This window comes from Adiantum capillus-veneris, chromosome 13 (genome assembly GCF_014529385.1).
Source record: "Adiantum capillus-veneris isolate H3 chromosome 13, ASM1452938v2, whole genome shotgun sequence".
NCBI lineage: Eukaryota > Viridiplantae > Streptophyta > Polypodiopsida > Polypodiales > Pteridaceae > Adiantum > Adiantum capillus-veneris.
The window spans coordinates 58,121,396-58,147,276 of NC_140943.1; the positions used below are offsets into that span (position 1 = coordinate 58,121,396).

At 45.0% G+C, this 25,881-nt stretch overlaps 1 protein-coding gene across 3 annotated transcripts; it reads right to left on the reverse strand.

Annotated features, from left to right (window-relative positions):
* Positions 1-1,218: 1,218 nt before the first annotated feature.
* LOC147444067 (serine/threonine-protein phosphatase 4 regulatory subunit-like protein) lies at positions 1,219-24,992 on the reverse strand. Of its 3 annotated transcripts, none has more exons than XM_086526800.1 (7): positions 24,828-24,992; positions 2,553-2,630; positions 2,399-2,447; positions 2,162-2,261; positions 2,035-2,087; positions 1,893-1,955; positions 1,219-1,691 (listed from the first exon to the last, which is right to left on the reverse strand). In XM_086526800.1, the coding sequence occupies exons 1-7, from the start codon at positions 24,878-24,880 to the stop codon at positions 1,317-1,319; spliced, it is 771 nt and encodes a 256-aa protein (XP_086382926.1). In that variant the 5' UTR covers positions 24,881-24,992; the 3' UTR covers positions 1,219-1,316. The 3 variants fall into 3 exon arrangements, with proteins under 3 accessions (XP_086382926.1, XP_086382927.1, XP_086382928.1); XM_086526801.1 differs by having other exon boundaries at positions 2,391-2,447; positions 2,579-2,630; positions 24,828-24,913; XM_086526802.1 differs by having other exon boundaries at positions 2,391-2,447; positions 2,579-2,625; positions 24,828-24,846.
* Between the last annotated feature and the right edge of the window lie 889 nt (positions 24,993-25,881).

Consider the following 25,881-nt stretch of genomic DNA (forward strand, 5'->3'; position numbering starts at 1 on the left):
TCTCGATGTCAAAAAGGTCCTCAAAGCTAGTTCTTGAAGTCAGAACACTTTCATGTGGATGTATAAAAAGCACTTGGATAATTGAGCAGGGATCTTGTACCCAATAATCACGAGCATGCATGTAAGCCTTCAACATAGTCCAATCTCTCAATGGAAGTGCTGGTTAGTCTAGCCATAATCAGTACTTAAAACACATCTAATTGATTGCCAATAATCTGTAAAAAAATTTAATTGCTTGTAGAGGTATATCAAACAAGGCAAGCCATGATAGCACATGGCGAAACGAATGTTGACCACTAACAAAGGTGTGACCCAAACGAACAATAAAACCAATAAGCCTCTCGATGGCCGTTTATTTTAGCACACCTTTTTAGAAATTTTTTCGACTAGCTTACACGTCTCACTTATACGTAGGGAAGAGGAACCTTCAGACACGCACCTATTGCCCAAGCAACAAGGTGAAAAGTTACAATGGCAAGTGGTATCCTCCATGCTAGGAATTTTCTCCCATGGAACAACCAACCTAGGAGCTTGCAGCTTGTCTTGCTTACTGCGGCATTGCCTTAACTAAAAGCCTTATGTCCCATAGCACAAGCCCACACTTAGTGCCATGGTAATCAGCCTCTTGCAGGCCTCTCTGTCTGCCGTCATTAACTTGCCATGTAGCACTATTCGGCAAGCTTTATCCAACGGTCCACAATTGCTCCCAGCAACATTATTACAAAGGCCAAAAATTATACGGCTGTCACACCATAAGAAAAAGGGAGAACACAGGTCTGCCTCCGCGTGGCACTAATCAACAAGCTTTATACAACGGTCCACAATTGCTCCCAAGAATTTCATGCATTACCAAGGCCAAAAATTACACATTAGCCACGACATGTCACACCATAAGACCATTGTATGCTGCTAGCAAACAAAGTCATCATATTTTACAGCCTAACGCATCACGCTAAACCTAATTGCATCATTTACAGCCTAATTACACACACACGCACACACACACACACACACACACACACACACACACAGAGAGAGAGAGAGAGAGAGAGAGAGAGAGAGAGAGAGAGAGAGAGAGAGAGATTTGCATCGTAGGAACAATCCCAAGAGGCCTCAAAGATCTATCTGAAAGTCTTGAACTCAAGACCTCATACCCCAGAGGAAGAGATATAACAAAGATTTGAGAGAGAGAGAGAGAGAGAGAGAGAGAGAGAGAGATGTAACAAAGACTTGTTGCTCCTTAGGCTAAGCTGCTCGTAAACACTGAATTGCTTGTCCTTAGTGCAGATGGAGCCTAAGTGTCACAAAGATACACATCAAGCTCCCCTTGTCGTATTTTGGTCATCTAAAGAGATATCGACAAGGTCGCCATCCAGCAATGGCGAGTCACCAAGTGCATGTGGCTTCCCAATACCTGGCAGGAAGCCACAGTTCTTTTCACTATCTTCTGTTCTTTTCTCTAAGGATAGTGATGCCTCCTCATTGGGCAGCTTGTCTGAAGCTGACTGCTTGTCCTCCTTCGTCACAACATCCAACATATCCTCATCAACTACATGCCTATTCTCTGAACTGCCATTTTCAACGGTCACATTGCCAGGCATACAATTTTCCTGCGCTTGATTCCACCCTTGTTCCCCCTTGGAAGGATAGTGATCCTTGCATACAGGAAGTGTCGAAGTAACAAGGAGAAGCTACAACAACAGGCAATTGGGATTCAATAACAAAACTAGACAATTATAAAGGAGATTTTAATTCTTCACAAGCAAAAGCCAAATGTATGTGTATCTCCCTTCTTCACTAAGGCTTGTTTTAGAAAGCCAACAGCTACTTACATACAAGAACGATGATACAATTGCTACTGGAATCTAAAAGACTGTCATAAAGACAATCACCTTCTCAAAGGCCAGAGACACTTTATCAACGTTTGGGTACGTCTGCCCAGGGTTCAATAGCAGCTGCAACATTTATAAAGCTTTAGTAATGAGGACCTCAACAAAAACGAACTCAAACCTGCCAGTCATCTCATTACCTCACCTCACAAAACCGTTGCAGTGTAAACGGAGGCCCATCATTGAATGAATCGAGGCCTACACACAAATAGACAGTTAAGGTTCTAACCTAAAACCTTCAAAGAGTGGTTGTATGCAGCTGGTGAACTTACATTCCAAAAGGCGACTTAGAAAGTCATTAAATGCTTCACCCGAAACCAGAGTTTGCTGCCCTCCAGATGCAATATGTGTGTCAAAATATTGTGTCAAAACCTGCTTGTAAAGCCAAAGAAAGTTGTATCATAAAATTTGTGCCCCCCAGCTGCAAATAGCTAGTTCACAGGGCAGGGCAACACAATTCTTATTTGCCACAAAAAAAAAAAAAAACTAAAGATTTCATACCTCCATACCTGCTTCAAACGGAAAGATAATAAACACTTCAACAAATTCCATTCATGCCTGAAAAATGCAATGGTGGATTACTGACAAGTACTCCAATGCAGACTAGTACAATGACGCTGTATTTTGCAATCAACTATGCCACGAAACAGAAGTATAACGCACCAATAATTTCCAGTCAAGGCGATCACCTCTAGTATGTTCTTAAGCTCATCAGTGAAAGTAAGTTCTGATTCATCTGCCCTGAACAACAAGATGCACCAACAGAATTGACATCAGATCACTCGCTAAAATGGGCTAACGTGTTACTAAAGATAACATGAATGATCCAGTGCAAGTCAACCGCAGAATCTGTAGCATTAAAGCTAGTGATGAATATACACCTAGTTGAATCCAGGATAACACCTTCTAAGGAAAGTGCAAGATATAGACTCATGGTGGTCACCCTTAAGACAATATAACCATTAGCTCCAACATACATGGTACTGACTAAATACTACAGTTTCCCAACTTACGTCGTCAGTGCCCAATTGTGGGTTAGAACTTTTCACACCCCAGATAAACATAAAAGAGCATGCATCAATACAAAGATCCGCTTATCAAGTTTCTCCCATAACTCTAGAAATGCAGGGCAGACTCAGCCATAATGAAGCCTTGCACTAAAAGAAACATTAAAGAGGGAGTATTCAGGCAATGTAAAAGTAGTTTATAAGGCATACGTAACATTGAAAATAGAAAAAATCAGCACAATAACTAATGGTCCTAACTAGGACAAAAACTTCAATGGTGAAGTTTGCGTGTCCGCCATACAACTAGAACATTTCCATAAATGAATCCAGGATGAGTCCAAATTACCTTTAAAGGAAAGTGCAAGGTATAGACCCATGGTTGTCACGTGCACATGGCTTTGTGTGCCACATGGACATGCTTCATCGACTTCCAGAGCCAATTCTGTACATATCTCTAGATAGGAGTGTCTAGAATCCCACGAGGATTAGTACCTGCAATTTTGTGAGCCTGTTCGCAGGACCTGCATGTCCGGACGAGTCCATTAAATTAGGTTTCGCAGTTTTGGAAACCTCTTGCATAAATGGTTTGTACAAAGCATTTTGACAGATGTTGTTACACTACGGTGGGCATCTGGCATGACGTGTATGTAGTTCTAGGTTAGGGGAATCCAACGAGCCATTACCCACGTCAATCAGATTCCTGGGTGGGCAGATGTGTGACGGTTTCACCGAGAAAACTTTGCCTAGACAAGTTTATTGATAAATCATTTCAAATGATTTATTTTTATAACTTCGTCTTCCAAGTTTTTTTTTTTCGAGAAAAAGATCCTTCTATTAGTTACTGAAACTGCCCATAGGGCTACAACCACCTCTTCAAGAGAGGACTGTGTCACCAGGACGTGGCAGTTATTAACTCTGTCACAGAGATGTGGCAACTGCTAACCTTGGTTGTTGGTTTCTTTCCAATGGGGTTTATTTTATTTGTTTAAGACCCTCTTTTTGAAGTAGCAAACGGTCGGACATTGTATGGCCAATGTGAACGGTAGATTCACCCGCACACGGGAAGTGGTCGGCACTGGAATTCGTATGGTAAGAGGATGTCTAGGCTCAGAGCAAGATCATATAGGTCCCCCCGTCGCACTTAGCAAGTTGGTGGATACTAGGAAGTGAACTCAATTAAGGCGTAAAGTCAAGGTGGGACTACCAACAAAAAGTATCTGACGGTTGGGCCACATTGCATTTTTGGATGCGGTCCCAATGAGGATAGATGGTCAGAAGACCAGTGGGAGCCCAACGGAAGCATCTCCTAAAATTTAGGGAACTGCTATTTTGGGCCGTGAAATGTGTTCGCGTCATTACCTCCGGTATGACTAGGGGAACATTTTACAACTCTACCGCGAAGTCAATTGGGCAATGGGTCAGGATATTTTTAAGCGGCGAGCCCGAAACGGGCAAATGCTTGTAAATGCGCCAAGTGTCAACTTTTCATGCACTTCCCTCTTGCAGAAGAATTGGCGCTGAATTTAGAGAAGGGAGAGGCTTCATTTGCAACCAGTCACAGGTTAAGAGCTATGGAGTGCTTCCTTTCCCTCTCATGTACAGTGTGGTGCTAGGAGTGATGCCCTCCACACTACACACTGCTCTCTCTCTCCCCTACGTGCAGTTATGTGATGCCCCACAAGAGGGCTCCTCATTTGACTGATGTACAGTTGTGTGGGTTCATGCTTTTGAGCTGAGGCAAGAGCCTCCTTGAGCAGGAACAGGGGTAGCTAGCTGCTGCTCCAAAGCAGGCACTGGTGAGGGTCGTAACCTCACCATACAGGTGCAAAATCAGCGCTGTGTATGCGCTGTATATTTACTGTTTTTCAGCCATAGGAACGCCAGGATCATTGGGAATCGTGCCCCACTGGCAAAGGACAGTTAGGGGACTGTTTGGGGCTGAAAACAGGGCAAAAACCAGTAAATACAGCGTGCTGAATTTACTGTTTTTGGACAGGAATCAGAGGGTATACGACAGTGCAAGCAAGTTCCAGCAGGGGAATTGGTTTCACGCAAGTTTTGGGGCTGTTATGGTGCCGAAATTTGGCCAAATCAAATGGTATCTAGGTGGATACACGTGAAGGATTCCCAGGACCTTACCTTGTAATTTACCCTCCTAAAGAATAAAGAAATACCGAAAGGGGCGCCAATTTTGGGGCCTACAGGTTGTCGGCGTCTGCTCGGAGCATTTTAGCTACCGAGCCGTGCGTGTATTCAAGTGTTAACTCCCGTCGCAAGTTCTCTTTGCAAAGTGCTCTGTGTGTGTGCTTAAAGTAAAGAATTTCGGGTGAAAGCCAACGCCTACTGCCCTACGGGCCGGTTCCAAGCTGCAACAACAATGATGGGAGACTCTCCCAATGAGAAAACCAGCAGATGTACAATGGGGCTAAATCAAGAAATGGGGGGAGGGAAAAGCGACACAGGTGGTCGGTAGTGCCAGCAGAGTACACCCTGAACCATGGTGTAAAAAGGCCCAGGAGGCCAGAGTCGAAGGAAAGCCTCTCTACGCTCCCGCATGCGGTCGGAGCTACCCTGTAGTCCCTCAAGCTGTCCTCTGAGAGTATGGATCAGCTCTAGCCAAAAATCGCGAACAGTCTCTGCTGGTGGCACAGGGCCAGCCTCAAAGATGCGGCAGCAACGGGCCCGCCAGATGAAACAGAGTGTCAAGCCACTGATGAGCTCCCAACACTCCTCTCTCTCACTGCACCACTCCTGTGGAGTAAGCTCTGTAGCAGGCTGGAGTGTAGGTCGCCCCTCCTGCATCACTATCATCCTGCTGGTGGAAGATAGCTCAGACTGAAGTGCCGGACCCGTGAGGATGGACCAAGCTGCTGCTCCCCAAGTGTACTGTCGAGCCGTGGAGAGAGCAGGCATCAGCCGGAAGAACTCGTAGCAGCCACAAGATGGCCACAAGCTGCACATGTAGCCGAGAGACCACTATGCACTAGCCAGCTCCCAATTGTTGTAGCTCTGTGTGTGACCAGCCACTGAAACAAGGTGGCTCGCCTCGTCTGTCTGGAGTCCCACAACCTCTCCCAGAAGGCTGCCAAGAACTCAGCTATGAGACCCTCCTCCTGCCAATGAGGTGTTGTAGCGGGGCGAGCCTCTCTCTGTGCTGCTAGTATATGACGTCCCAGCCGAACAGTGTACTGAAAGAACAGGACACCTGGGTGGTCTGCAGAAGAGAAGGGGTCCATCCAAAGCCACTCACCAAGATCCCACTGTACTCGTGCCAGTGGACATAACTCCCAAGCCCACAGCCTCCAGTGTCCAGTCTCAAGAGCTACTGGATCAGGATCTATGACACAAGTCCTCCCACAAATGCCCACTACTCGAATCCTCTGAAAACAGCACTCTGCGACCTGCGGGGCCTCTACTGCAACTCGCTATAGGCGTCCCCCACCCTGAAGCTCGAAGAAAAGGGATGGAACAGTCTCTGAGCACACCCTGACTGAGATGAGAACCTCCAGTCGTGTGAAGGCTCCCATCCACCTGGGTGCTACTGGCTCGAGAGGCGTGATCGACTCAGCTGGAATTCCCTCTGAGATGTCCTGGCACATGCTCTGCACCCCTCTCATGCCCTGTAGCTGGAAACCCTACACCTCCTCTGACAAGCCTGTGAACTCTAACCAGTCACCTAAAGAGCGCGCTGGACCCGCTGCCATGGGACCCCAGGAAACATGAGGCTGACTACCAACCAAGCGGCCTCTCTGAGTGCTACCCATGGGGTTCCAGACAAGGGGCTGCCGTAGGCGCTCCTCCGTGCAAGTAGGCTATCTCTGCTCCAGGCCTCGCCGCAAGAGCTCCCAAGATCGAAGCAAACCCATAGCGAAGCGGTCCTCCAGTCTCCTACTCAAACCAACTCTGTGCATCTCTGTGAAGATCCATCTTCGTCTTCCAAGTTTGCCCTACCTAAGTCCTGAAAGGTTCATAAGCAATGTTTTTGCCCTATAAAAAGAGCAAATCAGTCAGTATTTGGATCATTGGGACTCCGGCGTCACCATGAAACGCATTTCAACAGGTCAGGGCAGGTCAAACGTTTCGGGCCTTGAAACGTTTCGCTCACCAAGTGAAACACAAGCCATTTCACTAACAATAAGTTACCATAGTTTTAGTTTCAAAGTCGCTAAACACACGTTTCGGTCTCACGTTTCACTATCCTCTCATTTTGGACTGAAACGTTTCGTGATGAAACGCTGCGTTTCAAGGTGAAATGTTTCGGCCTTGAAACGTTTCACGGTTACGCAATTTGAGAGCTAGCACCAAAGATCAGCCTAGCGTTTTGCATCTGGCAGCCCAACGTTTTTGCATGCCATCGCCAGCAGATCAGCAGCGTTTTTGTTCCACATCCTTGCAGCTAGTGTTTTCAGTTTTCAACCCTTATCCTCGCCAGAGAGTGCTTGGATCTGCTAGCACTATCTTCCTTCTTGCAGCCCATTTTCAGCACCTCGGCCATTCCCTCGCCACATTGAGTGCTCCCATTGCACACAAGAGAGATTGAGTGCTCCCATTGCACACATTGAGTGCTCCCATTGCACCTCGGCCATTCCCTCGCCACATTGAGGTGCTCCCATTTCAGCACCTCGGCCATTCCCTCGCCACATTGAGTGCTCCCATTGCTGTCTATTATCGGCTCCATCATCATCTGGTTTTCAGCCCTTCATTCCTCTCACATCAGAAGCGCAAATCAGCCCCAAATCTACCCCTTGGTGACCATCAGCAAACCCTCATCGAGACAGATCCAAAGGTGCATCAAATCAGCCCCGGAGGTGCTTCTTTTTGAAGAGTTACCACGGCGACATTCCCTATTCGAGTCAATAGTCTCCATTTGAGGTATTGCATGTGTGTACATTCCATTTACGCAATCAAAAGCAAAGACCACATTGACAACGGTATGGGAGAGGGGACCTTTGAGAAGGTTGGTTGGGATCCCATCGGGTGTCGTTCTCCTTTTCTCTCTCTCCCCCTCTACACATCTCTACCTCTCTCATCCTCTCTCTACAAGGAATAAAGGAACCATCATTCGTGCTAATTATCACACATTCAAGCAAGGAAAGAAGTAAAGATTTGTGGAAGTGTAAAGTCTAGATCTTGTCATCGTTTCAATTCCGTTGCAGCTCTCAATGGTAGTCACCCATAAGACAATATAACTATTGGCTCCATCATGGATAGTATTGACTAGATACTACGATGTCCCCACTGACGTCGTCAATGCCCAATGGTGGGTGTAGAACTAGTTACTAATATAGGCTCATACACACACAAACCCCCCACCCCATACACACAACCAAGCATACATCAATACAAAGATCCGTGTACTCTATTTCTATCATAACTCTAGAGATGTAGGGCAGACTCAGCCATGATCAAGCCTAGCAAAATTGTTGATATGGCAGATGGACCATTGAAGATAAAAAGAATTAGCACAATGTCGCAACTTGGATGACATGGCATCACTCTGGATCGGGAAAGAGAGAAGAGAGAGAGGCGACTGGATTCCCCACCGAAAAAGCAGTTGGAACTTTGGTCGCAAATACCCTAAAAATGCATCGTAATTTGCAACGGATTTTGCATCATGAGTCACAGGCTGCTGATGTGGCCTTGGCGCAGCAGCAAAAAAGCAATTGACGTTTTGGACTTTTGCGGCCATTAACAGCTAAGAGCTTTTTTATTGTAAAAGCAAGGCCAAGGACCTATAAAATAGTCCCTAGGGGGAGTCTTTTGCAGAGTTCAAGTTGGAGGTAAAGCTCTTCCCGGCAATTTGTATCTTAAAGATCACTAATAAAGAAATAGGCACCAATGCATCTATGAGAGGAACTCCGCGTCTCGTCTAAAGTGTGAAGTTTTCTTTTCAATTCAAGTGATTTTAGTGCTAAAGTTATTTTCTATATGTTCTTTCTATTGGCACATGGTGCTTTTGTGGTTGCACATAATATCAATTGGTCGTAACTCGGATGAAAACTTCAAGTGTGAAGTATGCATATCCTCTATATGACAAAAACAAATACCTAGATGAATCCACAATAAGCCCAAATTCACCTTGAAAAGAAACAGCAAGGTATAGAGTCTATAGATTCATGGTAGTCACCCATAAGACCATATAAACATCAACTCCATCATGCATGCCGTATTAGTTGCACTCTCATTATTGAAATGTGCAATTTTTCTATTGGATGTATGTGCCCAATTCACTCCAAGTCGGGTGATATTTACTCAGGAGGTGTTCCAGACAACAGAAGATCAACAACAGTGTTCCCTCTCAGTTCCTCATTCATGATACACGGTAATTGTTGATACATTTCATGTATCAACAATTAACATGTAGTTTGCATTTCATTCATGATATATGGTAACTGTTGCAGTTTTCTATGGATCCTCGTCATCGGACAATTGATATCTGAGTAGCCTCGTTTGTTTGCATCATGCTTGGGCCGTTTGCCCGTACCCTCCGGATTCTTAGGTTGATCCGACTCCCGAGTCTCAAGGGGGACGCTTTTTGCCTTGGTCACCATCGTCATATAGACCACTCTTTGCCTTGCACAGTATGTGTTGTGTTCCATCCAATTGTGGGTACCAATGGAAAGTAGATCCTCAACAATGATTGCCGACTCCATCACCGTTCAAGGGTATCGTGGGGATATACCTTCATGCTCTTTCAAAGTGATGGTTGAAGGTTTGCTTTGAATTTCTGCATTTTTTCCTCGTTGGAAATCTTCATGAAAGGCGTAACTTTCAAAAGAACCGACCAACATAAGCCGTGACTTTTTCATGTTTCTTCTGGGCGAGCCAATCCCATTCCTTCCGGATGTCCTTCTCGAAGTCCGGCGGTAGGTATTGTTCATAAAATTCAAATTTGAATGTAGTCCACGTTCTGGCTTGTGTAACTTCCAAAATCTTGGCTAACCACCAATTGCTTGCCCTCTCCTTGAGATACATCCCAACATGACAAAACTTGGATTTTTCAGTAAAGTTTCCATTGGCAAAAGCAACTTCACACTGTCTGATAAAAGACAATGCCTTGGAGATGTCTCTTTGTCCTATGTAACTACCAAACTTGACATCCTTGTCGTCGGATTTGAAAATCCTCATCTTATGGTGACGCTTGCAATTATCCTTCTTGAACTTGGGCTTCTCTTTAGTATTACGTAGGGAAGAGTAGGCGTTCTCTTCTTTGAAGAAGGCTTAGATATTGTATGAGAAGTGGAAGTACTAAGTAGTTGTATAATCAAGAGAGTCTGATGGAAAAGAGATAAGAGACATCCTTGATTTCATTCAGTAAAGAGAGGACATGGCACGAGGACATGGCAATTGCTAACTTGAGTTGTTGGTTTCTTTCCAATGATTTTTGTTTAATTTTTGGAACCCTCTTTTTGAAGTTGCAAATGGTCGGACATTGTATGGCCAGTGTGAAACGACCAACGGTCGAGAGTTTCACCCGCACTCGCGAAGGGCAGGTCACCACGAGTTGGTCGGGCCAATCGGCACTGGAATCCGAGCAGGAAAAGGGTGTCTAGGCTCAATTCAAAATCGTTTAGGCCCCTCGCGACACTTATAAGTTGGTGGGTACTAGGAAATTAACTCAAGACGCATAAGGGACACATGGCAGCTCCAAATGCATTTGCTAGAAGCATCAACAAGAGGGGGCGCCCATTCACGAGAGGGGGCTGATTTCAGTTCAGAATTGTGCTACTGTGTGCGGGTGCTCACAACTTTAATGGAAAGCTTGCCTTCTCCCTTGCTCTATGTAGCGCGACCATTTGTTCTCGCGCATCTCTCTCTCCCCTTTGCACATATGGTAATGCCCCTCTAGTTGGGCTTCTCAAATGACCATGTACAGTTATGCGAGTTTTATGCGCGTTCACCAAGGCAAGAGCCTTCTGTACAGGAACTGGATTAGCTAATTACTAATCCTCTTTAGGGATGCACAGTTCTATCGCAAAGGAATGAGAAAACGGAGAGTTTTCTCGCGTGAAAACTCATCCGATTTGAAAGGGAACTGTCCCATTGTCACAAAGTGATGACGTGGCGGACAGCAAAAACCCTAATTTCTGCCAAAAACCCTAAAATTCTTGCAAACCCTAATTTCTGCCAGAAATCCTAATTTTCGGAAATCGCGGAGGCTGAAAAAAAAAATTTGGAAAATGATGAGCGACGCGAATTTTGCAAAGACTCTCTAAGAGAGAGAGAACTGATGCTTTTTATTTTCAAAGCTTTTGGGGCTCTGCTTTTAGGGATCCCTTGTATCTTTAAATAACTGGTGAGGGCTTCACTTCTCAGAGCATCTGGACGCAGAGTCTGAGAGTAAAACCCTAGCCACTCTCTTGTACTTTGATCTGATTAATATAAAAAGAAATACCGAAAGGGGCGCCAGTCTTTGGGGCCAATATCTCTAGGCACGGAACTCCGCCAGGCCAGTGCAAATGTAACCGGCCTATTAACTTCAAAAAGGGCGGTAGACTTTACTTCAAACCTTGATTTAGCTTTCACCCATTTAATTTGTCGCCCACTTTACCTGTACTTTCAAAACACAACAAAGGGGAAAGGGATACAAGCTGCTAGATTGCACCTGTATGAGAAGATCGACACCAGACTGGCCCCTAAATTAGACGCCCCTTTCGGTATTTCTTTATTCTTTAAAAGAGGGAATAAAAGCTGTGGTTCCCTACAAGCTACCCCGCACAACCTTGGCTGAATTTCAACTGTTCTGACCCGATTTCGGCAACATAACTGTACTAGGACCCTTCACAGTCAGTATTCCCACGCATTAGATGACTTTCCTGACGCATACGGACACTTTGCAAAACCTGGCGAGAATCTGCAGCACGCTGAATTCTCTGTTTTCTGCCCTGAAAATGCGCCAAATCACCTGTACAGCGGTCCCCTTGCGTCCCCGAACCTCCTGGGGGTATTAGGGTCCGTTTAGGGCCAAAACCCTAAACCTGCAAAAATACACAGCAGGCTGTAATTCACTGTTTCGGGCTCCGTTTCGCGTGCCGGTCGCATCCGTAGCAAGTCCTCGAGCTCCCGCACCTCTAGGGCTAGTTGCCCTTTGAATCGGACGAGATTTCGCACGTGAAACCTCTCCGAATCACCTGTATCTGCGGGGGATTAGCCGCTAGCTAATCCAGTACCTGTGCAAGAGGCTCTTGCCTCGGCAATCGCGCATGAACCCACACAACTGTACATGGTCAATCTAATGAGCCCACTAGAGGCACATAACCATAAAGAATAGGGGAGAGAGAGAGAGCAATGAGAGGTGTGCAGGTCATGACATCCTACACCTCACTGTACATAGAGGGTAAGCCAGCACTCCATTGAAGCTCTCCCACCTGTGACAGCACTCAAAAACGAGCTCACAGCTGAAAATCACGTTTTTGCCTTCTCTTTAAGTAGTAAACTGGCCTCATAGTGCCAAGTGTCACTCATTTGTGCATTTTCCCGCTTTAGACCCTCGGGTCTAACAATATCTCACCTGCAGCCTCTGTTGACTTGGCCACAGAGTAACAAAATGATCTCCATGTCAAACTGCACGTAATGACGCGAAGACATTTTGCCGTCCAAAAATAGCAGTCCCTAAAATTTAAGAGTTTCTGCCATTACATTCTTCTAGGTCATCTGACCCTCTTTGTACACTGCAACCACACCCAGAACTGAAATGTAGCCTATGTAGCAAAGGATTCCGCTTTGGCTAGCCAATGACCCCACTTTGGCTAACCATAGTCCTTGTCCAACCTTAGTGCTCTTTAGCCCTCAGGCCTGGACTCTCTCTGAACAGTTCCACACTGGCTATGCAATGCAGGGCAATTAGATTTCCAAGGGGGTGTTTCCAAAAGGTAAAACAAACGAAATTCCCCAAAGAAAGAGAAAATAAACAAAAATGGAATTGCCACTGGCTGGTGACATACCCCCCTCTTGAAATCTCAAACGTCCTCATTTGCACCTATGTCGTACATGCTTATAGTCAGCACTCGGGTGTCCGGACACCGGGTCGACACATGTACGACACATATATGCTCACAGTCAACACCTCATTGACACATGTATTGCCTGCGTGTGAACTCTGTCCCAATGACATAGTGGAAGCGTCACACTCTGCCATTGCTTTGAGTCCATAACTTTCCAATGACAAAATGGAAGCGTCACATTTTGCCACTGTCTTTTAGTACACGTTGGATCGAGTAACCTTTCGAGCATACCCAAACCGACAGTTTAAGAATGTAGTTACACATGTACTCTTCAATAGAAATAATTGTTGTACCCTTGACAAACTGACAAGAAATACTCACTTCTATAGTACTAAACAAACTTTTGGACATCCCATAAGAGCAATTGCCAAACTGACAATCTGTACAGCTCTAACATTCATGTAACATGCACTTCATTTGAGCTCACTGTAAGTAACATGTACATCATTTCTTTCAGAAGCCATTGTCACACTGACAATCCGTGTAGCTCTGAATCTCAAGGGGTCAAGGTAGGTTGCAAACCAAGGTTTTAAGTTCCCATACTTTTAGTGACTCTGCAAGTTCACTTTTTTCCATCCACTTGACATCCAGAGGTGAATAGCTTTTGAACTTTACCAAACAGCACCTTGCAACCTTGCCTTTTCTTTTCTTTCTTTATGTGCCAAAATCTGTTCCGAGACCAAGATCTCGTCAAGTTCCTCGACTTCCGGCTGATCTTCAATTGGCATATCTTCTGGCACATCACCCACATAGGATCTGAGAAGACTCACGTGAAACGCATTGTGAATCTTCCAACTCTCAAGCAATTTCAACCTTTATGCAATATCACTGATTTGCATACTAAGCATCGAAAACAATCTTTCTCTGCTCTTCATCTTGATCTTTGGAGTTTAACCTGTGATCTACCCTTATGCTGTCACTTTTATTGGGCTGAGAATTCTCTTTTTGACCCAATTTTAGCAGCATAACTGTAGTAGAAACCTTCACAACCAAAAATCCACCTATCCAAGTGATTATCCACGCATAATAGAGCACTTTTGCAAACCTGTCCTGGAAATTCAGCACGCTGAATTCTCTGTTTTTAGCTCCTAAAATGCTCCAGATCACTTGTATTACTGTCCTCTAGCTTCCCCGAAGCTCTTGGGACAAAAAGGCATCAAATAGGGTCAAAACCCTAAATCTGCAGAAAAATACAGCAAGCTGTATTTTCTTCTTTCGGGCTCTGTTTTGCGTGCCAATCGCATCAATTCGTAGCCTTTGATCTTCTGCATCAGTAGGACTACTTGCCCTTTGATTTACACGAGATTTCTCGCAAGAAATCTTGTTAAATCATCCTGTACCTTTTTTGAATTAGCCTTTAGCTAATTCGGTACCTGTATGAAATCATTCCAAGTGGAAGGAGTCTGTCCTTGTAACAACAATGTATTCCACCACTGACTTGCATTTTTTCTTTTTCAGAAAAGTGGTAGCTTTCCTGACTTTAAATGCTCCTTCCAACAAATGCTTTGTCAAACTGTTCGAGGAAAGAGAAAACCTTTGTCCTCTCATCAAAGCCATTGAATGTGTCAATGGACTCACTGAACATCTTCTTTGTATGGCTTTAGCTTATCCATTGACTCCAAATTGTCAAAAGAGACAGTTTGCATAATGGGTACACCTGTGGGAGCCATCTATACTCCCTGGCCAGTAACATGTTGATGTCCAGGTGTCATATTCACTGATGGGATTGAAAAACCAGCCATACCCAAGTTGCCTTGTGACACCCCAAACTGACCTTGTGTGCCCTGAAATCCTGGGTGCAAACCAATGTTTGCATACATGGGGTTGGGCACCATGCCTTGCATACCCCTAAACACTGTTCCTGGCATGCCAAAACTGCTTTGAACTTGATGTGCTATTGATGAATATTGTATGAACTCCATAAATCTTGGATTCTCCCATCAATTGCTTGAACATGGTCACAGCAGTAACAACCTGCAAAGCTTTCTCTGCTTGGCCTGAACTCTCACCAATTTCATGTGCAGTTGGAATAGGCTGTCTATCCTCTGAAGAGGAACCCTCTTCCTTGTTGCCATCCATCCTGTATCCAAAGAAAGACTCGTAGCCTTTCTCACCTGTATCCAAAGAAAGACTCTCGTAGCCTTTCTCACCTGTAAATCCAACGAAAGACTCGTAGCCTTTCTCACCTGAATCCAAAGAAAGACTCTCGTAGCCTTTCTCACCTGTAAATCCACTCGATCTACTTTCAAACTCTCTGTGTTTTCAAGGTCATCCCAAACTCTCTTTGTGTCTTTAACCCAAACTGACCAAGGCTCACTTTTTGAGGAAAAAGTGATTGATATCCCGACGATGGAACCATGAAACCGGCCTGTTAACTTCAAAAAGGGCGGTAGACTTTACTTCAAACCTTGATTTAGCTTTCACCCATTTAATTTGTCGCCCACTTTACCTGTACTTTCAAAACACAACAAAGGGGAAAGGGATACAGGCTGCTAGATTGCACCTGTATGAGAAGATCGACACCAGACTGGCCCCTAAATTAGGCGCCCCTTTCGGTATTTCTTTATTCTTTAAAAGAGGGAATAAAAGTTGTGGTTCCCTACAAGCTGCCCCGCACAACCTTGGCTGAATTTCAACTGTTCTGGCCCGATTTCGGCAACATAATTGTACTAGGACCCTTCACAGTCAGTATTCCCACGCATTAGATGACTTTCCTGACGCATACGGACACTTTGCAAAACCTGGCGAGAATCTGCAGCACGCTGAATTCTCTGTTTTGTGCCCTGAAAATGCGCCAAATCACCTGTACAGCGGTCCCCTTGCGTCCCCGAACCTCCTGGGGGTATTAGGGTCCGTTTAGGGCCAAAACCCTAAACCTGCAAAAATACACAGCAGGCTGTAATTCACTGTTTCGGGCTCCGTTTCGCGTGCCGGTCGCATCCGTAGCAAGTCCTCGAGCTCCCACACCTCTAGGGCTAGTTGCCCTTTGAATCGGACGAGATTTCGCACGTGAAACCTCTCCGAATCACCTGTATCTGCGGGGGATTAGCCGCTAGCTAATCCAGTACCTGTGCAAGAGGCTCTTGCCTCGGCAATCGCGCATGAACCCACACAACTGTGCATGGTCAATCTAATGAGCCCACTAGAGGCGCATAACCATAAAGAATAGGGGAGAGAGAGAGAGCAGTGAGAGGTGTGCAGGTCATGACATCCTACACCTCACTGTACATAGAGGGTAAGCCAAAACTCCATTGAAGCTCTCCCACCTGTGACAGCACTCAAAAACGAGCTCACAGCTGAAAATCACGTTTTTGCCTTCTCTTTAAGTAGTAAACTGGCCTCAAAGTGCCAAGTGTCACTCATTTGTGCATTTTCCCGCTTTAGACCCTCGGGTCTAAAAATATCTCACTTGCAGCCTCTGTTGACTTGGCCACAAAGTAACAAAATGATCTCCATGTCAAACTGCACGTAATGTCGCGAAGACATTTTACCGTCCAAAAATAGCAGTCCCTAAAATTTAGGAGTTTCTACCATTACATTCTTCTAGGTCATCTGACCCTCTTTGTACACTGCAACCACACCCAGAACTGAAATGTAGTCTATGTAGCAAAGGATTCCGCTTTGGCTGGCCAATGACCCCACTTTGGCTAACCATAGTCCTTGTCCAACCTTAGTGCTCTTTAGCCCTCAGGCCTAGACTCTCTCTGAACAGTTCCACACTGGCTATGCAATGCAGGGCAGTTAGATTTCCAAGGGGGTGTTTCCAAAAGGTAAAACAAACGAAATTCCCCAAAGAAAGAGAAAATAAACAAAAATGGAATTGCCACTGGCTGGTGACACTAAATCTATTGTGATATGTGAATTGTTTTGAAGTGGTTATTTGGTGTTGTCACGGTTGATTCTTGACTTGGAGTGTCCAAGTCTGTTACAGTGGTATCAGAGCACGGCCGATTTCTCTTCTACGGGAAATCCGATCCCCGAATGTGACAGCACGCAATAACAAGCTCACAGCTGAAAATCACCTTTTTGCCTTCTCTTTAAGTAGTAAACTGGTCTCAGAGTGCCAAGTGTCACTCATTTGTGCATTTTCCCGCTTTAGACCCTCGGGTCTAAAAATATCTCACCTGCAGCCTCTGTTGACTTTTGGCCACAGAGTAACAAAATGATCCCCATGTCAAACTGCACGTAATGACGCGAAGACATTTTGCCGTCCAAAAATAGCAGTCCCTAAAATTTAGGAGTTTCTACCATTACATTCTTCTAAGTCATCTGACCCTCTTTGTACACTGCAACCACACCCAGAACTGAAATGTAGTCTATGTAGCAAAGGATTCCGCTTTGGCTGGCCAATGACCCCACTTTGGCTAACCATAGTCCTTGTCCAACCTTAGTGCTCTTTAGCCCTCAGGCCTGGACTCTCTCTGAACAGTTCCACACTGGCTATGCAATGCAGGGCAGTTAGATTTCCAGGGGGGTGTTTCCAAAAGGTAAAACAAAAGAAATTCCCCAAAGAAAGAGAAAATAAACAAAAATGGAATTGCCACTGGCTGGTGACAGTAAATCTATTGTGATCTGTGAATTGTTATGAAGTGGTTATTTGGTGCTGTCGCGGTTGATTCTTGACTTGGAGTGTCCAAGTCTGTTACAGTGGTATCAAAGCACGGCTGATTTCTCTTCTACGGGAAATCCGATCCCCGAATTTTTTTCCGCAGCACCTATGGCTTCAGGCAATGATCAGTCAACTCCCTCTGCATCTGGAGATGCGGGCTGGGATCACAACGAAGATTCAGACAGAGAGTATGGCCCGCCTCGGCCTACTCAGGCGGAGCAAAGAGAGATGGAGCGTCGTCAATTGATTGGTGATGCAACAAAGATGATGCTCAATTTTGCTAAGGACCCGAAGATGGCAAAATATATGAACCAGACCTCTTTGGAAGAGGTACAGATGGAGTGGCAGAGAACCACAACACCACTCCCGAAACCCGCTCTCAAGAAACCTTCTGCCTCCAAGAAAATTTACGGAGAAGGAACTGGAGAACGTGGTTGATGCACGGATTGCTCAGCTTTTTGACGCGCAAAAGAAAGCCAAAAAGCATGGCAAAAAGCAGAAGAAAAGCACTGACTTTCCAGGTTATTTGGGCTATGACACAACGAGCCGAACAAACTTCTAGGAATGAAAGTAGAAAGAAAAAGAGCAACCCATAGAAAAAAGGATGCACGACCCAAGCTTACTCCTGAGAAGAGAGCTCGCTTCATCAGAGAAGGGATGTGCTTTGGATGCGGGGAACATGGACATATCTCCGCAAAGTGCCCTAAAAAGGCACAGAAAGAACAGCACGATAAAGACGACGACAGGCCTGAGAGTTCGAGAGCAGTTGAGGAACGTGGCAGAAAAGGCGGATAGAAAAACAGAACTGGTACCACATGGCGTGGGACCTGCACCGAATCTAATGAATGAAAGTACAAACTTTGCCGCTTTTGGGGCAAAGTGAAGGATCAGGAAGCTCTTTTGAAGAAGCCAAGGCCAACTTCTTTTCACTTGGAATTGGCGGCTCGATTTGGAAATTACGCCCGACAGACTGACGCCACAGGCGGAGGTAGTTCGACTAGCACCCGGATGGGATGTTGCCATTACACCGAGCATTGGCAAACTTCGTTTGCAATGACGGGTGTTCAGGGCACGCGAGTGACGTTCTACTCAGGATCCCTTGGTACCACAAGAACTACGCCGTGGTTGACTACTGGGCCGAGAAAGCGACTTTGATAAATGAAGGGCTTAGAGATTGTACTTGATGAACTTCAGTTTCTTACTCACTCTTTTGGGAGAGAACTGAACGATGGATAAAGGTTAATATGTTTTGACCTGATCAAAAGAACGCCAAGATTTTTCTCCACACTCATGCCGATTACTTTTCAGAGGGCCTGAAGATCAAACCATTGATCTAATACCTGGAAGCACGCCACCAAATCGGCCACCTTATCGTGTGAGCCGAGTACAGAATGAAAAGATTATGAACCCAGTGAAAGACCTCTTGAAAAAGGGTCTTGTCCAGCCTAGTACTTCACCGTATTGCTCTCCAATGTTGTTGGTTTTGAAGAAAGACGGATCTTGGAGAATGTGCATCGATTATAGCGCTCTCAACAAAATCACCATCAAGAACAGATTTCCGATTCCTAGGATCGATGATATACTTGACAGGTTACAGGGATCCTCGTGCTTTAGTAGGATTGACTTGAAGAGTGGATATCATCAGATTAGGATAGCGCTAGGAGATGTCTACAAGAGAGCTTTTCGAACGACTTTTGGGTTATTTGAGCTTTTGGTGATGCCTTTTGGCTTAACCAATGCTCCTGCGACATTTAATCGGATGATGGACAAGATTTTTCGAGAGTACAGACTATTTGTTGGCACTTTCTTTGACGAAATCATTGTTTTCTCCAAGAATGAGGCAGAACACAGAGATCATCTGCTTCAAGTCTTTCAGGCATTACGAGATCACACATTAGTGATTAATGCAAAGAAAAGTGAATTTTTCCTACCGGAGATACACTTTTTGGCACACATTGTGTCAGCAGCAGGAGTGCAAATGGACCCGGCCAAGATAGAGACTATCCGTGATTAGCCCGATTTGAGGAATGTCCATGAAGTTAGAAGCTTCTTGGGACTGTGTTCGTACTACAGGCGGTTCATACGAAAGTTTGCAGAGGTTGCTTCCCCTTTGCATACCTTGACACAGAAGGAGTACCTTTTTCGTGGGGACCCACAAAGGTGACTGCCTTTCGGACATTGAAAGAGAAATTGACTACGGGACCTATTTTGACTTTGTCGGACTTGCAGAAGTCATTTGAAGTATATTGTGATGCTTGTGGTCATAGTCTGGGTGCGGTCTTGATGCAAGAAGGCCATGTCATAGCTTACGAGAGCCGTTTGTTCTCTAGGCCGGAGATGACAGCACAGATCTATGAGAAAGAGCTTTTGGCGGTTATCCATGCTCTTACTCAGTGGCGGCATTACCTACTCGGAGCGGATTTTACTGTCTTTACAGACCATCAGAGTTTGCGCTACTTCTTGTCACAGAAGGAGCTTTCGGAAAAGCAGATGCGGTGGGCGAACATCTTGTCACAGTTCCACTTCCAGATTGTTTGTGCAGGGACAGAAGAATGTGGTGGCAGATGCTTTGTCTCGGAAACCGTTGGTTCTAGCTATTTCTGCGATACATCATAGGAGCTTCGAAGATATGGTCGATCAGTATGCCACAGATACAGATTTTGCAGATATTTTCACATGGATACGGGATGGGGAGATAGTAGCGAGATACTCCCTTCGGGAAGGCTACTTGATGAGAAAGACCATGTTGTGCGTTACACAACCGTTGAGGGATAAGGTTATGATTGAATGCCACTGTCCACCTTTTACGGGTCACCGCGGCATTGCTACCACCATGAAAGGGGTAGAGAGATACTTCTTTTGGCCGTGACTCAAAAAGGACGTGGAAGAGTTGTGCGCAGTATGCCAGAAGGTCAAGTTTGACAGGCATAGGACACACGAATTGTTACAACCTTTACCCATACCCACCCGTCCCTGGGAAAATATTGAAATGGATTTCATTTTTGATCTCCCGAGAACACAGAATAATCACGATGATTTTCCGATTACATGGCACGTCTGAGACGATTGTCTCCGACAGACACCCCACATTTATGAGTTTGTTTTGGAAGGCAATTTGGGAGAACATTGGCACGCTGTTGCAGTCCTCGTCATCGTTCCGCTTGCAGACTGACAGGCAATTTGAGATTGCCAATTCAATGAATTTAGATTTATTGAAGTCTTGTATCTCGGATCAGAAGACTCAATGGGAAAAGAACTTACCTTTGGTGGAATTTGCCTACAATAACACGATACACTCTTCAACGGGGAAGACGCCATGTGAGATTGTTGAAAGTGCTGCGAAGGTTCCATCCTTCCTGAGCACGAAAGATTAGATTTTTGAAGCAGATGAATATTCGCGAGATTTGGATACGGCTTTTGCCAAGGTTCGCGAGACTTTGCAGGAGTCTCAAGAACGACAGAAAAAGGCAGCGGATCGCCATCGTCGCGACTTGAAATTGAAGGAGGATGATTGGGTGCTCTTACTTTTGAGAAGGCACGCCTACGAAAGAAAAAGGGAAAGGAGAGGCTTTTTCCAAAGCTTAGTATGCGATACTACGGACCTTTCCAGATCACTGACAAGATAAATGATGTCTCCTTCCGATTGAAACTGCCAGATACTTGGAGGATTCATAATGCATTGCATGTGAGTCTCTTGAACCCTGTTAAGGGTGATGTGCCTGATGATGGGGAGCCTGATGAGCAACCCGAAGTGGAAGAAAACGAGGAGATCCTTGTTCCTGAACAGATTTTGGCACATAACGATACGAAGAAAGGTAAAGTCTGAAGGCGGTTCTTGGTTTAGTTCAAGAACTTTCTTGCATTTGATGCGGAGTGGATGGAGGAGGAGGACCTAGCAAATACTCCTCGGATTGTGAAACTTTACCTCGATGTTTTGGTTTAGCATAGTCTACTCCAAACGGAACCCAGAAACTCAGCTTGGCCGAAGATCTGGTGCAGTGGGATGCACAAGAGGGGAGTTACTCCGCTCCTTTGTCAACAAATGCCTCGATTTTGATACTAAAGTCACTGATGTCTCTTTGAGCTTCATGGATACTGAGCTGACAATATTCTGCTGGATGACTTTATGAAATGGAATTCTTGATAATGATACTGATTTGTTCTTAACTTCTTGTGAGTGCAGGAACTGACAGACGAAATGACTGCAGCATTTTGGTCTAATTGATTTCAAATAGACATGGTTGCAATAGGGGTTAGTCAATCGGACATCGATAAGGTCCCGATTAGACCTAGATGTGATTGCTAGCTACATTGCCGATAAATCATGGTCTAAGATCCGAATGAATGTTGAATGTCATGTGATGTCCTGTGATGTCGTGTGATGTGACTGTCGATTTTGTACATGAGCTAGATGTGTATTCCTAGTACGTAGGTACTAACAGTCAGTGTCTGCTAAGACGCTTTTGTCGATTTTGCAAGCGTAATCGCGGTCGATTACAATGCTTTCAAGAGGGGGGTATGTCACAAAGTGATGACGTGGCGGAAAGCAGAAACCCTAATTTCTGCCAAAAACCCTAAAATTCTTGCAAACCCTAATTTTTGCCAAAAACCCTAATTTCCGAAAATCGCGAAGGCTGAAAAAAAAAATTTGGAAAATGATGAGTGACGCGAATTTTGCTTTTTTTTATAAAAAAAGAGAAAAGACTCTCTAAGAGAGAGAGAGAACTGATGCTTTTTATTTTAAAAGCTTTTGGGGCTCTGCTTTTGGGCATCCCTTGTATCTTTAAATAAGTGGTGAGGGCTTCACTTCTCAGAGCATCTGGACGCAGAGTCTGTGAGTGAAACCCTAGCCACTCTCTTGTACTTTGATCTGATTAATATAAAAAGAAATACCGAAAGGGGCGCCAGTCTTTGGGGCCAATATCTCTAGGCACGGAACTCCGCCGGGCTAGTGCAAATCTATTGTGATCTGTGAATTGTTTTGAAGTGGTTATTTGGTGCTATCGCGGTTGATTCTTGACTTGGAGTGTCCAAGCCTGTTACACCCATTGCGGGTAGGAGCCTCTCACACACACGTAGACGTGTTCGCTCCGCCCAAAATGATGCGAAACAGAAAATTACAGCCTGTTGTGTTTTCCTGCAGGTTTAGGGTTTCGCACCTAAATGGCAAGATATCGCCAGAGGAGCCTCGGGAAGGCCTTGGGTGCTTGTATAGGACAGTTTAGAGAGATTTCCCGCAAGGAATCTCGTCTAATTTAAGGGGCAAGTGACCCTACAGGTGCGGGAGCTCGAGAGCTACCTAGAAAAGTGATCGGCACGCGAATTGGAGCGCAAAACAGAGAATCACAGCTTACTGTAATTTTTTGCAGGTTTTTGGTTTTGGCAAGTTTTGATGCCTACAGGTGCCAGGAGCTTCACATTAGCTGCATCCCAATCGACACACGATTTGAGATATTCGTCATCTTCAAGGCAGGTGTAGCTATTGTTGGGATCCCTCGTGGGAAAGGGCTCGAAGTCGTCGATAATATCCCATAAGCCTTTCCGTGAGAACCAGAGTCGCATGATCAAATTCCAATGAGCGTAGTTATTGCCGTTCAATTTGTTGCTAGCGCTCAAGCAAGGGGGGCGCATTTTGAAGTTGCAAGATCTGCAAATCTGGTAACCCTTCTCACACTCGAAGGGTGGCTGCACAAATCCCAAGCCGCAAAATAAACTCCACAGACTTTGCTTTTTCCAAGCTGCTCCAATGTCCGCCTCTTCATTTCCCTAGCCACTAAGGCAGGGCAAATTTGTTCTCCCTGAACCCTCTCTGAAGCTCTACGCTGTCCAATCCACCTCAACTTACAACGTTTGAAAACGCTAATTTAGTGGTGGGTGTTGGCATTGCAAAAAAAAAAAGGGGGGGGGGGGGCACCTTCAGCGTTTCAAAATGCAAGGGCGAGGGGGGATGGGTTGCCGTTGAAAGCGCTACCTTCCTTAGCGTTTTAAAATGCTAGTAGCTTAACTGTCTCTAAGGGCACGCGGGGAGGTGGGGACAATACAACGCCAGAGTTGCCAGTCCGAGAGGGAGCGATTTTGAAATGTTCAAGCGTTTTGAAATGCTGGCGTGGGGGCCGCCACACAAGAGTTTTCACCTGAATACGCTAACGTTTTGAAATGCCAGCGATGGTCACGACGGTCCCGTTCGACAGCGTTTTGCAACGCAGGGAGACAGCAAGGTTGAATGACGACGACGGGGTTCTTCTCCGAGCAGCTCGTCCTCCACCAAGAGTCTTCACCAACACGTCTCTGATACCGTGTCCAAGTCCAACGATGCAGAAGCGTAGAGAGAGAGAGAGAGAGAGAGAGAGAGAAGAAGAAGAAGAAGAAGAAGAAGAGAATTTTAACGTCGTAGGAAACTATCCCAAGAGACCTTAAAGATCTAGCCGACGAGGAGAGTTGAACTCAAGACCTGTTATTCAAGAGGGAAATGGCATAACCAATCTACCACACTTGGGTGATAGAAAGGTTATACCATTTTCCTCTTCTTATTAGCGCGCACACACACACCGAGAAGAAGAGAATTTTAACATCGTAGGAAACTGAGAGAGAGAGAGAGAGTCTCCTGAACCAATCAACCTTGGCAATGAATAACTGAGTGTAAAATACAATGGAGGCAAGGGGTTGCATATATAGCAACCTCAGTAAATTGCCCTACACAGACTTTGATAAATAAGTAAAATAAATACCTAAAGGCCAAAATAAATAATGGGACCACATTGGGCGGTTCACTTGAGATGCCAAAACTCTTAACACTACATTGGGCGGTTCACTTGAGATGCCAAAACTCTTAACACTATATAGGTCAGCATACCTTGTATTGTTGACCAACATGAAAGAAACTACTTGCCTACAAAGCAACCCTCGTTACCCTATAACGCGCCCCTAGGAGATACTGGGCACTAGGTGCTGCACCAAAGAGCTGAAAACTTTAACAAAGCTCACGTACAACCTTATCCCTGTCCTCCATCCTGACACGCAACCTTGGGTTTTATAGCGCTTGAACACAAAATTACGGAAGTCACCGCAAGCAATTGATTGCCACCATCGTAAGCAACACCTTCTGGTAGTGATCAGAATCTAGTGATAAGACTCAGGCATGGCAAGCACTATTCTTTTTGCCTTCTACTAGTTTATTGTATCTCTCTCTCTCTCTCTCTCTCTCTCTCTCTCTCTCTCTCTCTCTCTCTCTCTGTGTGTGTGTGTGTGTGTGTGTGTGTGTGTGTGTGTGTGTGTTGGGGGATGTGTTAACACTTGAAACCAAAAATCCACCACTTACGCGCAGAAGGCAGCGAGGCTAGCAGCGCCCGGCAGCTCCATTTCGACTTCCATCGCCGGACAACAAGAGCTTCCTTCTGGCCTGATTTTACCTCAAAAATCCGGCTAGGTAAAGTTCTGTGGCGGCATAGTGGTAGGCAAGCAAGTTTTTGGCCTATCCAAAGGGCAAGGGCTACAGTGTTGAGTATCCTTTTTGACGCTAGGTAAAACTAGTCTTCCTTGGTGGGCCTTGATCTATAGAATATATCAGGCCATATGCAAATTGACATTTAGTATTTAGCACTGAAGGGGACAAGAGCATGACTAGTTTGGCAAGGGCGGCACTGCATGAAAGGGATATACTATAATGTCTATGTGAGGAGACAAAGTTAAGTGCGAGATTATAGGGATGGTTACAGTTGAGATTATATCCAAGCGAGGTTGTCTATTGATGAATGTTTTTTTTAGTATACGTGCTAAATTCTTGCAAGCGGAAAGTATTTCAAGAAGAAATTTTTCATCGAATGGTTTGTAGCGCAGAACGTTGGCTCGCATTTTTGAAGGTCCTTTCTTCTTTTATGGTTATTTATGTTTTGCCTTTCTTCTTTTGTACTTATTCTCGGTACAATGAATGAGGACAGTGATACATGTAATTTCACCTTCTGTGTTCTGTGTTATGGCATTGACAATGCATGTTGCACCGTTTGCCACACCGATTGTCAAGTCGATGTTTTCAATGATCATGCCGCACACGCCAATTGCGATCGAATCTAGCTCGTTGAACATAGGGTCTAGAAGCCACTACTGAAGGACATTTATGTTGTCCCCTTTCGTCTTCATTTCAACTTTTGTAATGTCAGTTTGATTGTACAACTTATTCAAGGCAAGGTTGTTATAGTATTGGACGTCTGATATGTGAGTACATATTATCGAAGTGGAGTTGTTGATGTAGTCATGCACATGTGCTTCATCTATAATACATGCATCCAAGGTACAATAGATCTCGTCTACAACTAGTTTTCTTTCACAAATAATGGTCAAGAACTAAAGAAATTCAGGGTCCGCCATTGCATGTT